The sequence below is a fragment of the Corapipo altera genome, unplaced genomic scaffold (assembly GCF_003945725.1).
Source record: "Corapipo altera isolate COAL_440 unplaced genomic scaffold, ASM394572v1 44, whole genome shotgun sequence".
Lineage (NCBI taxonomy): Eukaryota > Metazoa > Chordata > Aves > Passeriformes > Pipridae > Corapipo > Corapipo altera.
This window is the reverse complement of record NW_020884880.1, coordinates 14,665,399-14,682,353: the sequence shown is the minus strand read 5'-3', so window position 1 is coordinate 14,682,353 and position 16,955 is coordinate 14,665,399. Positions and strand designations below refer to the sequence as shown.

At 35.7% G+C, this 16,955-nt stretch overlaps 1 protein-coding gene across 4 annotated transcripts in view; it reads left to right on the top strand.

Annotated features, from left to right (window-relative positions):
• The window catches only part of TBC1D5 (TBC1 domain family member 5), a 288,784-nt gene that overhangs the window by 158,697 nt on the left and 113,132 nt on the right, over positions 1–16,955 (top strand). For all 4 annotated transcript variants that reach the window (XM_027639073.1, XM_027639070.1, XM_027639071.1 and 1 more), the window contains 4 exons: positions 3,116–3,204; positions 4,689–4,739; positions 4,828–4,897; positions 10,196–10,368. In XM_027639073.1, the coding sequence (XP_027494874.1) occupies positions 3,116–3,204; positions 4,689–4,739; positions 4,828–4,897; positions 10,196–10,368 (383 nt within the window). The remainder of the gene's footprint in view (positions 1–3,115; positions 3,205–4,688; positions 4,740–4,827; positions 4,898–10,195; positions 10,369–16,955) is intronic.

The window sequence follows — 16,955 nt, the reverse complement described above, 5'->3', positions numbered from 1 at the left end:
TGTACTTAAGAATATGTAAAAATTACTCCTAGAGTTCATCTGCAAGACTGGTGCCAAAATTTTGATCCTAGTTACGCAGAAAATAAATAGTGAAAATTAAGCTGAATCACTAGGCTAACCATTGTTTGTTCATGATTTGATTGCCCTTAAAGAAGTCAATATAATTTTGAAATGCATTGATTCACTTGTCATTGTAGAAATGCTATAATTCTGGTTTTCTTTCTAAACCATAGACTGTATTATGAAGTCAATACTTTGTTGTAGCTGGAAAGTGTCATAAAATCATCTGAGCTCTGTCAACTTACTTATTAACACTAAAGAGTTTCAGTAAACTGCAGCATTGAAAAAATATGTGTATGCATATTACACTAGTAGCTTTTCTTGCCAAGCTAAAAATCTCTAAACATTTGAAGTAGTCTTGTAACTGAAAGATCAGAGGTATCTTTTTGAAATCCTGATATTTCATCATTTGTTTGTTTTGGTTTTGTTATATGTGGGCAGCCACATTATGATTCTACTGAGTTGATATATTATTATGTTGGAAGAATGTGTGATATGCTTTTATCTTTTATAACTAATTCTTATTTTATGTCCTCTTTCTTTTTCTTCAGCATATATGTTTACAGCTTAGGTGGTAGGTAGTTTTATTAGATAGTCAAGTTTTTGGCATTTCCATTTCTCCTATTTCATGTTTAGTAAATCAGGGTGAATAAAAGATTAGATGTGGAACTGTTAATTAACCAAGGGCTATACATGTGGAAGTACAACCCTGGTTATTTACAGTTTGTTTAAATATTTTTTCTACTTACATATTATCTAATCCTGGACCTATCTCCCTGTTTCTCCTATTCCTTTCCCCTTGGTATGACCATAATATTTTAAGAAAGCTAAACTTGTCAATTTGTAATCTAACTGATTTGTTGTGTTTTACGTCAGCTTCTGAAATCCAATAGCTATTGGGTTTATTTTTTATTTTCCTAACTGAATTTCTATTTAGCCTTCATCTTTTGAAGTGGTCCCTCAAGGTTCAGAAATAGAAAGAGAAAGAAAACATCCAAATTTCAGCCCTACCATTGAGGCTATAGTGGTCATCTCAATCCTGAAGAAATTAAAATTATATTGCCTAGGATTTCAGTTGATGGCAAATAGAGAAATTGCCAAAACTCTTTTTTTTTTTTTCCTCAACACTGCTAGGTATTGGAATTTCCTCTTACCAACAGAAAAGATCCAAGCATACTCAAAACAGTAATGATCTAGAGAGGGCTTCCACATCTAGCTCTTGAGTCAATTTGGACCACTTAAGGAAAATCCCCATTAATTCCGATAAAAGTTAAAGGTTTTTAGTAGTTAATGGATCTGTTTGATACATATGAAGCTAATAATCTAACTTACTGATATTGAATACTCCTCAAATGCTGCATGGAATATCAGCAAAGCAGCAAATATATACCAGCACATGATATACCAGCAAAGCAGCAGGGTAGCTCACAAGTGTGTAACATTTCATTGCTCACGTCTGTCCATCACTGAAAGGGCTGGAGAAGCCAGTGCAGAGTATTCCTGACTTGGAACTGCAAGCATAGAAGTAGAACAGCTCCTGACAGGAGCATCATGTACTTCTGACAGCAACCTGAAATGCTGATGAGCTTGATGGACCAGGCCCAGTGCTCCTTCTGCCAACAGGATAGTCTTCCTGGAACCCCTGTCTGTCCAGAGCACCCATCAGGAGTTGGGACTGATGCTCCACTTGGCAAAGCAGTTGCACCTTTGAACTGGAGCACTGCTGGCAGCATGCTCTTCCTCCTACAGCTGGGCAAGGACTCCAGCCAGAGCCAGTCCCAGCAGGGGTAGCTTGGGCACTTGGCACCAAGCCCTGGTTATAGTTAGTGGTTTTGGGCTGAGGTCAGGAGTTCTCTTCCATTAGAGTAATCCTTGTGTCCAGAGTCAGACAGACAGTTGTCAACTCTTCATCTCGCATCTCTTCCATCACCGAAAGGCTCCCTTCCCTTCTTTTGCATAGCTGAACCCTGCCCCAGACTGTAGCTTGCGTTAACTCCTACCTGCTGTTCTAGTTCACCACTGGGATCCCAACTCCTCTGAGGTAACCAAATTCTCCAGTTGTGAAGCCCTGAGTCCTCCTTTTCCTTCATCTAACCTGAGGGGAGGAGCCGAATGTCTGCTGAAGATGAGGTTTCATTCTGCAAGCTGTAGTTGTAGCTGTCAGTGCATTACTGCTTGCCAACTGGATTGCTTGTTTCCTGAAGCGGTCGCTTCTGCTCCTGGTAACAGTTTGACAAGCCCCAGGTGAATCAAGCCAATTCAAGACTCCTCTTTTGTTCCTCTTGAGCTCTGGGTAAAAGTAGTGACGGGTGACCCAGCTATGCTTCTAATGCTGACCAAGTCCTTAACTGTCCACCCATTTTTTTCTGTTCTGATTCCTGCATGTTTCTGTAGTTTTCCTTGCTTAATATAGATTGCATATATAAGTAGTACTCTGCAGTGGAACAGTACCGGGGCTCCACTGCATTGTTTAATCATTGCTTAATGACTTTATTTTGAATGTTGACATAACAACTTAGAAAACCAGAAAATCCAAAAACTTACTTTAATTCTCATGTCCTTAGAAATGGGAGTTTCATTTTCTTTCCTAAATAGCTGCCTTTGTCTCCTTTGAAGCATACTGTTACACTTTTATCTATGTTTTTGGAACATTCTAAAATAAAAAATAGTTTTAAATTTTGTAATTTGTCCCTATTGCAGATCTCTGTACTGTAGATCATGATTATAATTATCATAAATAAAATTCATATTTATGAACATAGATCTTGAAGTAAACTGCCAGGTGCAGGGTTGCCTACCATTGCGGATTTGTTGTTCGTTGTGCTAGAAAAAGGGAGAATAACTTACTTCTGTATATTATAGAAGAATAAACACTTGGATTTAATCAGAATTTTAAGATAAAAGCCATTGATTATGAAACCATTCTGTTAGGAATGTAAATGTTCATTCTTTTAGTTAGTCTTCACCTAATATTGCTGTCTGCCTGATGCTATGCATTAGGAACTATTATATGACTGAAAAATCTAATTATACTTTTGCTTCCTTTTATGTTTAGGGTATGCATGAACTTTTAGCTCCCATTGTCTTTATCCTACATTGTGACCACCAGGCTTTTTCACATGCCAGTGAAGCTGCACAACCAAGGCAAGCATTGTGTTTTATTTGTATAGTATTAAAAACCCACTTTCTTAAAAAAAATAAGTAAGTTGGTTGGAATGTAATTTATAAATATGTCTTCCATAATTCTTTGTTTATAATTCATAAATTGATATCACAAATCATTGCATCCTCGTGCTTAGATGGGACTGTCCTTATTTCATCTTACCTACTACAGGTTCTGAAATTTAGACATTGTCCCTTTCACAGATATTAATTGGCGAAAAAATGGGGAGATAAGAAACCTAGGAAAAACCTTAATCAAAAAGCTTACCTACAGTTTCACCTCATTCTTCTTGCCAGAAGTGGTTTCATTTTTGTCGTTACAGTGAGGAGACAGAGTAGGGAACTAGACTCATAGAGCAGACATGTTCCCACCACCTCTAGCTCCTCGTATCTTAAAAGAGAAGATAATCAGTGTTGACAAATTGTTGTGATTGATATTTCTTTCATCACCTGCAATGTTGTAGCTGCAATATCTGACTGTTCTTTGACATAGTAGTAACATTAGGTTTAGCTATTGATTTTCCATTTCATTCAAATGTGTTTATGTATATATAAATGTAATCATACATATATGTATAAAATATTACATTGCATATGATTGTCAACTAAAATCAGATGCTTTTTTCTTGCTCTATGCGCAAGCCTTTTGTTTTTATTAAAAAACAAACAAACAAATAACACACACCAAAAAAAAGTTTTCTTCTTGTGATATTTTGGACATTTCATTTGGGTTTTTTGCATTCTCTTTTGGAGTCCAGCAGTAAATAAAAAACAATGTAATTATGTGTACTATGTAATATAACCTCTGCTAGTGCCCCTCAACATGACTGTCCAAAGGCAGTTAAGCATAAAGATGATTATTTACAAGTGTATGTTTTTATTCAATGTCTGTCCCTAGATATCCTGAAATTACCTAGAAGACGCTCTTCAGTGCTAAATAACTTAAAATAACCATGTGTAATGCACAGCATTCTGTTCTATCCCCATTGAAAAAGTAGAGCTAAGCAGCAAAGATGGAAAAGAGGTGCTGTCACTGATTAATTGCTGTTAAAGTACAATAAAAATACAGGCTATTAAAACAAAATAAATTAATGTTTTGATACTGCATATTTGACCAGGAACCATATTTTTTTTTGTTTGGGACGAACAGTGATAGATTGTGCAGCAATCAATTATTCTAGATCAAGCATATTCAAATAATACATTGTGACATTCAGTAATTTGTTATTTGGAATAATTAGATGGTTACTTCATTGTAGTACAGACAAGGCAGCTAATTTGTTTTTGATCTTTATAAAAAGGAAAGACTTCATTTGTTCAATGGAGTTGCTCTTTTTAATTAAAAAGGCTAGTTTTCTCATTTGCACTTTATATGAAAGTTGGCTTATAAATACATGATAGTACATGCAGAACGCTGACCAAAAATAAACATTCACATTTGGATTGTTCTCTGTTGCCTTTTTCAGTGAGGAAATGAAAGTTCTTTTGAATCCTGAATATCTGGAACATGATGCCTAGTAAGTTTTAACAACTTTCTTTACATTTATTTTGCTCTTATTTGTAATACATTATTTTACACCAAGTTTCGTGGTTGTTCCCTTTCAGTGCGATGTTCACACGTCTTATGAAAACTGCAGAACATTGGTTTTCAACTTTTGAACATGACAGTCAGAAGGTAAATATTGTTTTAAAATGTATTTACTGTATTTTTAAGCAAGTATGACTTTTAATATGATTGAAGTTATTCAAAGCTAATAAGACATCTCTTAAACAACCTGGTTTTAAAGCAGGCTCAAACGAGTTTACAAAGGTTCTTCAGAATTTGCTCATAAGCTCTTGAGGAAAGTCTTCCAGGTGAGAGTTCCTATCTGTTAAAAGATCACTTGGTAATCAAAAAACAAATGTGCAAACACAGATTTTTCTACGTACAGGTGATGTTTGTAGCATTGGAGAGAGTGCCTGTCATAGGCACTTCTGTGTGCCTAAAACCTGTGCAAATGTCGTGTTAAATAAATGCCTGTAGGCAGTGTTTAACATACTGAGGCTTGAATTGTTTTCAGCTGTTTACAATATAAACAATTTGCTGTGAAAGCAAACCTTTAACTGTCCGTCAAAGGTCAGAGTGCATCTTTCCCTGACATCATCACTCCATTTCCTTACTTTTTTTCTTCTTAAACTTAGGCTATTCAAACAGGGGGAAAGTCTGTGCCTTCATATCTCTTGTGTATTGATACAGACACCACTGTATTTAGTACGTTTCTCCTTTTCATAAGAAAGCTTTTGCTGTGTTGTGAGTTTAGTTCTACTGAACTCCCCATTGTGGGGACTTTCTAGAAACCATCTAGTCCTTGCCTGAAACTGTTTTTCATGTGTAGCATGAGGGACAATTCCCTCAGCCAATTGCTCAAGATTTTCTTTGAATACTTTTTTTACTGTCTCTTTCCCTCTATACATTTCTCTCTTTTATAATTCTGAAAAATTATTTGTGTGATGGAGCATATTTAGAAGGCTCTAGCAAAACACAGCAGTATTACAGATATTGCCAAGACTTTCAGTGTATTATAGCCTAAAAGAGTTGGCCTCCAAAATTAGTTTCAGCTTGATTCATTTTCAGCATTTTTTACATAGACGATGGGGTGGGTATCTAAAGTTAACATAAAACTAATAGGAACTTAGTTGGGTTTGGATGTCTGTATACGTGCACCAAAACCTGTATTTGCAAGCTGTAATTAGGGAGTACTAGTTTGAATGGTGGTTTTGCCAGTCTATTGAAGAAAAAGATGTTCACCCAAGACTTACATAAAAGCATCTGTTTTCTTTAAATATGTAAATATATCTGTGTGTATATTTTAATAGCTGTGGAGAATTGGCATCTTGGCCTAAGCTATCTACACTTATAAATTACTATGTGCATTTTCATATAATTCTCAATAGCTAGGGATAAAGCATATGAGATACAAATTTTATGAACTTACTACATAGTCACTTGTATTTCGACGGTGAGGCTGTGAGATATTTCTCTGAGTGTAGCTTTTCAAAATTCAGTGTATTCAAATGTATTTGTTACAATTTCTGTGACAGAGGTGGTAGAGTTTGAGGTTGAATTTTATTCCAGGCAATAACTAGGTCTGCTTACAGATTTGCAGTACTTGGGTAGAAGGTGAAAGTTTACATTGCCCTTTCCAGTCCTTTCATGACATAAAAAATTAACAATGCAAAGATAATGGATTAAAATCTAGTTGTTTGTTCTTGTTCTTTGCAAACATGTATAATCTTTAATAATTCTTTCTTGTACCTATGCCTTTTCCAATCATGACTTTGAGGGTTAGCTACATAATAAAGTCTGAATCTTCACAAAGGAAGCAATGAAAGCATGTGCTCTGAGAGATGTTACGTTTTATAGCCTCTAACAGTTGGTTCCATTACTCCCAAATGCCATTAGAGGAGCTTCTCCAGCTTCTCTATTCCCTAGTGGTTAATGAGAGAAATCTGTCCATGGTTTATACTTGTTCTATGTCCTAGCCTCTCTTTGCTGCTGTAGCCTTTGTTTCCTAAATGCATGAATATATAAATTGTATTGGTATTGACTACTAGCCATTCCAGTTTGTGTTGTGATAGGTAATGTTTTGGGGCAGGATTTCGTGACTTTGTTCTTAATACTTACCTAATTTTTTCAGACTTATTTCACTGGTATTCATATTTAAACTGTTCGTAGAGGTGAATCTGGCGCTCTCCTATAAACGATATAACACATTCTGAGCCGTCCCTCTTTTTTTATTGTGAACCTCATTCTTTTGGGATTGATCATTTATATTTCTTGTTAGCAATAGATGACTAAGCACATGCACTCAAATTTTTTTCCAAGACTTAGAAGCTCACAAAAAGAAAAAGGGTGTTTCCTCGCATGTGGCAAATTAATATGTAGTTAGTACGGGCAGGTATCATGTCCACTTGGCTTTTGTGCTTTAGGCTCAGGCATTGTGAGTCATTTCTAGTTAAACATTTTGGCGGCTTGGCTGTATTAGTTTATTTGAGCATCTTTCTGTTTGGGCTGTTTGTTTCACACCAGCTATGTGATTTTTTGGAGCAGTTTCAACTGACTAGAGGTATTGTCATTTTCTCAACCAAATTGCATGAGAGGAGACAACAGACATGACATCGTTGCACTCTAGTCATCCACCGAGCTCTTGGTAGAGTGCACCGAATCAGGAGGCATGGACAGGCAAGGCTTTGTTATTGGTTGCAGCTGCTGTCCTCGCAGATTCTGTCATGCTTTGAAGATTTCTGTTAATGGGGTTAATTTCTGAGATGCTGATAAACTGCATTTTGATGGATACCATTTACTTATCTCGTATTTTTAAAAATGGCAAGCCAGCGTATACTATTGGATGCACTTAGCTGTGTTTGATAGTCAGTCAGTCTGACAGTCAGCAATGTGTCAGTGCTGCATTATGCCAAGGTGCACAAATGCTGCAAGTGACAAATAACTCCAGTTTTGGCACAGAGGAAGCTTGCATTAGTTTCGATATTCAGAATCTTTTGACACTTGAGCCAGTGTTTAATAGTCTGTCTTGTAATGTTGTAAAGATGGCTTTAAACCCACAGGCAGCTAATGATGTAAAGACTAATCTGAGTCACTAGCTAGTCATCTCACATTACAGGTTCAATTAAGTAGAGAGATTCTGATGTTGAGATTTTCATACAAGGTTCTATATAATCAAGAAAAGCTTAAATACATAGATCTTTTGAGTCATCAGAGTTACAAATGCATGCAGTGGCCAAGGTGAAGTTAAAGTCTAACTCAAATAAACCAGAATAAAGTTCATACCACAGATGAGTGCCACTAATAGAATATAGTGTACGAATCTGTAGAGTTACAGACTTCTATGATTAGTTTCAAAGATAAATTGATCTGTTTATGCAAAAAATTATATAGATTGGCACCCTAACATTAAGGTAATGTTATCATATCATACTTTAAGAGTGGGTTTCTGAATAGAAGGAGATTAGCAGATACCCATTTTCAGTATTTGGCATGCTAGCATATGACCACAAAACGAAGTGAGTCTGAAACTATAGAGAATAGCCATACAATGGAGAAGTAAAAATCAAAGTAGAAAGAAGGTTACCTGACTTGGTAATAAAGAAGTTAATAGAACAATTTAAAAAAGAAAGTAGGAGAAATATCCTTTCTTAACATACCTGCAACTGTGAAGAACTTCAGTGTTTATCTAAGTAGCAACATTGCTTATTAGCCTCTGAGATGCTAGATGTTTTATTTTAAATTCCGATTTGTTAGAACCGCAAAGATTTTTAAATGAATGCGTGCCATTTCAGTGAGCTTTATTTGACAGTATGAGGGAGCTTTTGTCAAGTGATTTGCTAGAGCATCTTTAATGAATATGTCTTGGTACCACAATAGCATGGCAAAACCACCATACTATAATAGACAGATCAGTCCCTTTGCTGCAATTCCCATAGCAATGCAACAATTAAGCAGATTTTAAGATACAATTTATAATCAATCAGATCCTTAAATAGAAACATTTTACCTGAAATCACTGCTCAGCATCATACCATATTTTCTGCAGTACAGAAATGGAATAATTAACAAAAAGTATTTCAAGCAAAGGAGAACAACATAAGTAATGGGCTTTTTTGGTAGAAATTATTAAATGTTCACTGCCCACTTGATTGTTAAACCATGTTGTAAATGATTTTGAAATATGGGTGCGTTTCTTCCTGTTTCCTAACGTGCTGATATGGAGAGAATGCGGTTGAAAAGGGACTATAACCAAAAGAAACAACCTTGAGGATAGTTTGTATGACAAAACTAAACTTTTCTTTGTTATTGAATGTTAAAAATAATGCTCTTTTCACTGTATCAAACCAAGTGAATTTATCTTTCAACAGTTTAAACTGGAATGAAGTCTCCTGAAATTATTGACTCTTGGAACTTGATAATGCCTCTCTGTCAATATACTGAGCAGAAAGGTAGAAAAACAGAACTGGTTTTTAAAGTGGAGGTTTGAGGTCAGAAGTTATGATAACAAAAATGCAACAAAGTCATTGTAAAAATCTTCTCTTCTTCCTGTTCCCATTTGCCCTCTTTTATAGCTTTAACATTGTTTCTGACAGCTTAATTCTCTATTTCCTTGTTCCCCTATCCTTCTCTTGATAGGTTTGACTTGTTCTTTTTTATTTCTCATCGTCCTTTTTACGTATTTCCTATTCAGGTCCGTTCATTGCTTGCTGCATTTCTTTCCAACATTCTGTCTCGTTTTCGGTAATTCTTCGCTCTTTTGCAAGAAGAACAAATTTAAAGCAGTATAATGTTCAAGGATGCTAATACTCCACTAGTTTTCACTTGGTGTGTGTCATATTGTAGATCATGACATAGTTTGCGCAACCCATAGGTCCAGCCAATTGCCTTCTAACCATCAAGTTCATCTCATTGTTCAATTTCTTTTTTTTTTTTTTTAATTTTCTAATGCTCTATTAAAACTGTGTCGATTTTGAGGTACAACCACCAGATATTCTAAGCAAGGGAAGCCTGTTTAGAAAGGATTGTTTGAAAAGAAGTTATTTCCTATTTGATATGCAATTTATTGTCCTCTGAAGGCATGTATTCTCTACCGAGTTACCGTTCATCTGCTTTGTTCTGGACTTACTCAGACTGCTGATATTAAAGCTAAAATAAAGCTGTCAACACTTTGTTGGAGCATGAAAAGTAAAGCATACACGTAAAAATTGATGTACTGAAATGAGGGGCACTCCTTGGCATTCCTGGGAAGAGGAATCCCACAATACCTTCCACAGAAGTGGATACTTGAGATTCCTCTTTTGTTTTAAAAGAAATGAGTTATTACTGTGTTTATTTGGAAGCCACTGATTGCAACAACCCAAATCTCTTGTACGCAATCCCTTTAGACAATAAATCTTCTTTTTTCCCCACTCTTTTCTGTGTCTGCAGGAGAAAGATGTGATGATTACACCTATGCCATTTGCAAGGCCACAGGACTTAGGCCCATCTATTGCTATTGTAGCAAAGGTAAACCAAATTCAGGATCATCTGCTGAAGAAACATGATATTGAGCTGTACATGCATCTGAACCGACTGGAAATTGCTCCACAGATTTATGGCCTGTAAGTGTTTGCAAAGCATTATTTAATTTAATTGCTTCTTTTTTTTAGTTTCATTATATTAGGACATTTTTTCCCTTAAATTTTGGATTAGAGGAATGGGACTAAAAAGAATTACCTCTTAAACCTTATTTGATTTGCAGCATTACAGTGACACCCCACGGTTTTATTTGTGACAGTGGCATTCCCAGAGCAGCTAAGGTCCCTTCATCTACATATTTGAGACCCCTGATGAAGACTCTCATCGTAGTCTGTATTTACGTACTGAATCAAGTACACAGTCTACCTGTAGTTTTCCTGTGAGAACAAATGGGATAATAGGACACAAAAAAATTACTAGCATTAAGCAGTTTATTTACCTAATGTTATCACCACTTCAATATCAGTGAACTTTTCCCTGTCGTGATAATGGGGGTTTGGATGCTGATAATATGGGTCGAGTAGAGGGGCATAGAGGGGCATGGTAAAAAGTTAAGGCAAGGATATAATCGGTTGTCTGTGTACAAAGTAATCCCCAGTAGTTCTTTGTCCATTAAACTGCTTCATCTCCAGTCAGCTGCTTGTGTACTCCCATTCCAGGGGGGCTTATTGGGCCAGGTGGGACTTAGCATGTGGCCTTATCCATGTGTTTATGCTGCATTGAATCCAAACCACTTACGCCTGCTGTAGTCAGTCTGGGTCAATACAGAGTGTGCAACTTGGACAAACCATGAGTAACTATGAATTGACTGTGGTTTTGAAGAAAAATTTTGCCTTCATTGTTTGGAATTTTAGACATTTGATTCAATTTGATCATTCCTTAAGGAGTTGGCAAGCCATATGTGCAGTTGCAGTGACAGAAAAATGACACTTTTTTGATTATTTTTTGCAGTGATTTAAAGTAAGATTGGCTTTGCCTTAAGTGAAAAAAAAATCATTTATAGGTGTGAATTTCTAAATGTAATTGTGGATTAAATATAACAACTCAATAGAAAATGTGGAAAAGGAAGGAAAAGATGACTGTGTAAATGTCAGGCCATAACTGCAATACTTAACACTGAAGCCTAATTTGATGTTACCATAAAATGAAAGAATGCTGCAACATAGTATACTCTCAAGAGAAGAGTTGAACTGAAACGAAGTAGTGGTCCCAGATTTATTAATAACTTATATTAGGAAGATAAATATAATTCTACAAAACTTACTTAAATAGATTTTATAGGTATGAGTTACAGGGAGAGGAAAAATAAGCCAAGTAAACTCAGAGTATTAAAAGTACGAAGAGGACAGATTGTCCTATTACAATATTTTTTGCATAGTGTAGTGTTGTGTATTTTCTTAATATCTTCACTAATCTGGAAGAGAAAGCAAGCATCCCTAATGATCTTCGGGATAGTAATGAATAAGAAGGCAGTATAAATATCAAGAAAACCAAAAGGACTGTGTTTCTTTTTTATGAAGGCTCATGAAAACAAACAGAAAATAAAATAAGATAAACCTCAGAAATTTGCAAACAGATATTTTGGGGCAAAAATAATTTGTACTGTAGGTATTCACTTTAGTTTAAGATTTTGCCTTTCAGTTAGAGAAATAGTTGAAAGAAAAAATTATACTTTAGCTCAAACATAACATTATAATAACAGAAGAACGATGCAGTCTGGTGTGGCATAAATAGAACTGAATCTGAATAAAGAAATTTACAGTTAAGAGAATGAATTATGAGAGAAAGCTTCAGGCTGACTATCAGGAAAACCTTACTAACAGGAAGCTGTTAGACTGTAGCATAATATATCAAAATTAACAAAGGAAAAACCATCAGAATATTTTAAAGACAGTCTTTGAAAAGCTCTCAGAAACGAGTAGTATCGTAGAGATGGAGTCTGCACTGGCAGAAGAGAAAAGTAGGTTGCCTATGAGGTCATATCCTTCTCTGATTTCTGATTTAATATAGAGGACAGGAGAAAAAGAATGGGAAAGGAACATAACTGTGTTGTATTATTCTCACCTTTAATGATGTCTGAACGCTTCAGAGTAGTAATTTCCAGTAGCAAGCCAGCTGACAGTCTCAGATGCTGGATCTTTTCCTGTATTTAGCATTTCTTGAACTAGAAACAGCATTTCTTAAACAAGATAGGTTATTAATAATTGCTAAACCTAACCCAAGTGAAGAATTCATGTGAGTTTTTTGTTGAAATTTATTGTTTTGCTGAATTTTGTTGGATTTCCCAATGATAAATATTCATCTGTCAGCCTTGATATCACTCAAAAAATATATAAATGGTAGAAGGAAGACTGGGATCTTCCCTCAAAAGATATTATGGCATTCCTGGAGAAAAGGATCAACAAAAGGCTTGTGTTTAATGGCAGTCTCCCCTAAACTGAACAAGTTATACAGTTTACTTATTTTAAAATATAGTATTTTATACTTTGCATCCTTCTATAATCTTCTGGGGCAAGGTAGAAACAATTCTTTGTATTTTTATGCAGTTGATTCCATCCTTTGATGTTTACAAATACTTCTTTCTATTTTTCAAACGCTAGCAAAACTTGTTCTGCTGGGAGGTCAGGTACCCTACTGGGTTGTACATTTCCATGTTCAGAAACTGTCCTCTAAAATAAAATGTGGTTATACTCTTCCTGAAATTATGCAGTAAGTGTGGTACAACTCGTTAGTTCTGGTTGCTGCCCAGTAGCGCAAAGATTGTATCCTGGTTTTGTGGAAAAGTAGACTCAGTGTGTTTATCATATCCATGTGAAAAATCGTTTTTTCTTCCTCAGTTAGTCGTCTGCAAACTGCAGTGTCATTAGCCTCAGTCAGGTGTGCCAGGCTGCATGCTGGGAGGTGCTGCCAGTTGAGAAGTCTTTTCTCTGGGTAGTTTATGTTTTGAAGTTTTAGCTCAAGGCAGTAGGTTACCTTATCTTCCAGAGGGCATCAGAGAACAGACTTCTCATTACCAGCCTGTCTCATTTCATTGCTGATCAGGAAGAGAACCCTGTTAGGTATAGCAAGGTATACTGGGGTCCTGGCTATGCCATATTTCTGTGCTCTGGTTGTTCAACTTGCTGTCATAGACAGTAGCAGCCTTACCACAGGAATTTCTGTAGCTGGAAGTTTTGTGAAACCGTACTTTAATTCACTTGTAGTCAGCTGCTGCTTATCCCTGTGATAATTATTCAGCTGCTATTAATACCAGCCGAAATGGAACCAGCAATACAGAGAAAAAGGCTTTGTGCATTATCATTCTTCACTCTTCTTTCTTTGCCATGTCTCCAGCTTGTTGTTGGACCCCAAGATAATGTTTTGGAGAATAACATTGTTTCATGTTCCTGTTAGCACTGTGAATAGCGTACAGTCTAACCAAACTATATTAATTATCTAATCATATCTAATTTTGTACTTTGTAAAGTAAAGTACAAGAATGGCTTGAAAATAAAATTGAATTGATTACATTAACACAGTTCAGTGACATGCTTCCTGATAATAAACTTTTATCTAAATAAAAACAAAAAAATTCTAAGATTAAACAAGAAGATTGGATACTCTGAAGGGTTGACAGATTGAATATTCAGTTTAATTGTAAAATTAGATGAGTTAACAATGATTAATGTCCTAGATTAAATGGTACTCTGATGTTAATTTCTTTGACCCTTACATCTAATTCATGTTAAAGTACAAAATAATTATTGCAAAACCATTCTGCATTTTCTGCAGTGGACAGTCTATGCAGTGACAAATTAAGCAGGTTGTGCTCTCAGCTTGAAAAAACAGGATTTAAGGAAAAATTTCATATACCTATATTTCAGGACATTTTCTTCGATTTAAAGTAATTTGTAATAGGGGGCTTCTTTTACATTTCACTGAAAAGGTGAATCAATTGGAAAAGTCGCATATAATATCATTATTACTGCTTTATTTTATATACTGAGGGTGAATTATATTGCATCAAATTAATTTCTCATAGAACTGTGTGCAATAAGTACAGCCAGATCATGTAAATATATATGATACAGTTGTATAGAAATAATACACAGAAAGATAATGACAAGGCATAAGCATAAAAAGCTTCATTTAAGAACAAAAATTAACTGTTGGCATAAACTCACTAGCTTGTGCATCATAACAGTGATGACTATTATTTTGGTAAGGCAAACTCTTTCTAAGCACACATCCAACAGACAATAAAGCACATGCAGAAGTGAGCGTAAATATTTCATGGTAACTTAATCTCAGTGCAAAAACGGCCTTCTCAGAACATTCAGCTCCGATGACTTTGCCTCCTGCTGCCACTCTGCTTTGCGATGATCAATCAGACAGACATACTGCCTACTGCGGTTCGAGATGCAGTTTCAGCCCTTTAGGCTGATACCACCATTATACTTCAGGAAGAAGCCTATCTCATGAAGCAAAGAAATAAAAAAAGAAAGAGAAGGATACAAACTAAGTTGCAGGGAAACCAGACATGAGTGTAGATTTGAAGATAGCATTGGAAAGGTTATGTTACGGTAAAGTCAACAGCAGATGTGCTGCTACACTATTACTATTCTTAGTTGCTTTGCTATGAGCACTGCTGTGGGGCATCCACCTGTTTTAGTTTCTTTGCCCATGCCATTATGGTACCAGGCAGTATTCTTTTCCATAATCAAATTGATCTCTGGAGGAAGAATTTAAAGGATTTTACCTGTGTAGTAACGGAACATAAATCATGGTCATTGTATCCAGAAAAAAAAAAACCTAACAAGCATAAGAACCTGTCATGATCTACAGAAAAGGTAGATCAAAGATCAGTCTTGCTAAGGAGAACTTTACAGATCATTCAGGACACCCGAGTTTATTTTGGATTCTCACACTTCAACGAAAAGAAATGAGATAATATATGACATGGTCCAAACCCATTACAGTTCCTCTGTAGCTTTTAATCCAGTGTCATCAATCAATTGGACAGCAATTATAATGAAAGCAACTTTGAGCTATTCAGCCTGTAGTAGGGGAACCACCAAAATCTGGCCTTGCTATTAAAATAAGTGAGTATCTAGCAATGGCTATGACTAAGCAAATACGAACCCTTTCTGGACAATGTAATAATTCTCATTTGAATGGCCAGGACCAAATTAATCCTGAACTTAGTATCTGGAATTGCTGATATTTTCCAGTAATTATTTTCAGTTTGATTTTAAACAAAGCATTATCTATAAAACAGATGTAAATGGAATATATAGCCCAGCTTGTCTGTCAGTAGAGAGCTTGTTAATGATTTAATGCCAGATGAACAAGCCTTTTTAAGAAAGGTTACTGTCCACTGTTGGTCCCACAAATTAAGAGATAGATACTGAATTTTTAGATAGAGCTTTTGGGGGCTGACTCAGACATCTGAAGAATTTACTATGAATTCTATCTTGCACAGTGAAAAAGGTATTGTAAGAAGAAACCTCTGAGTTGAAAGTTAGGTGACAGACTGAAACACATCTAGATCTACTGTAGAAAGCTACAGTGTATTTTGATGCAGACAGGGATTGCCTCACCTACTGTTGACATACCAGTTGTACTGCGATTTACTAATTCAACTTACTTCCTCTGTGCAAATAAATTAGGACAATCCTTGAAGATCAGGGTAGGTGTCTTACCTTCAGGCAGCGAGCAAATCCTGCTTAACTCTAGAAGCTAGAGTTTTTCTCTTTTGAGGTGAGGCTACTCACCCTTTCATGTTCTTAAATGATAGATATCTGTTTCTCATTGTTGAGTTTCTCAAAAAAGCTTTTTAGTAAATTGATTGAAAAAAATGTAGATTTCATTTTGTGCTGCTTCTTCTTGTGTATTAGGTTGAACATTACAGTGTGATGAACTTCCGATTTTATCCTTTTACCCAACTGTCACAAATAGTATTTTAGTCATACCTTTGACTTAAGATTTTAACACATAAATAATGTAAAAGCCCACTCTATAAACAGAATGAAGGATTGGTTGAGGTGTCAAAAGTGTTCGTCAGAGTTTTACTCTCTTGCTGCCTAATTATATGCTGAGATGATAATGAGTAGTACTGGATGTCTGTGAGGATGGAATGCAGATTTGTCATTTTGTTGCTTCTTGGTGCATGTGATGTGCTTCTCATATAAAATACGGGGAATTATCTTTATCTGGGAAGGACAGGTGAGAAAGCTTCCAATTTGACTTTTGTCACATACCTTTAAAAAAAAGTCTGGTAGCATCCAACCATAAGTAGGCTTAAAGACCAGTGGATTTCAATAGAATTAGTATCCTCTGAAATCTGTGATGAATTTAGTGCGAATATATAGAGGGAAGTTTGAAAGGCTGTCTTTGTCTTTTTTTTCTTTTACTTATGTGGACAATAGCTGTTAACTGTAAAAGCAGAACAATGTATGGAGAAGTTCTACTCTAGCAAGGAATTTAAGGTGCCACATGTCAAGTATTTACTTCTTTGCTTTCTTTTTACTTTAATCCCATCAACTGTTCAGGTTACAGTACTGTTTAGTTTAGTGCATCACTTTGTTTCTTTCAATGACATGGAACTTGGTCTAGAAAACTCATGTTGGAAATTGGTACAAAAAAGGCAATAAGTAGGTCAAGTAACTGTTGCAGACAGTAATTATCTCAG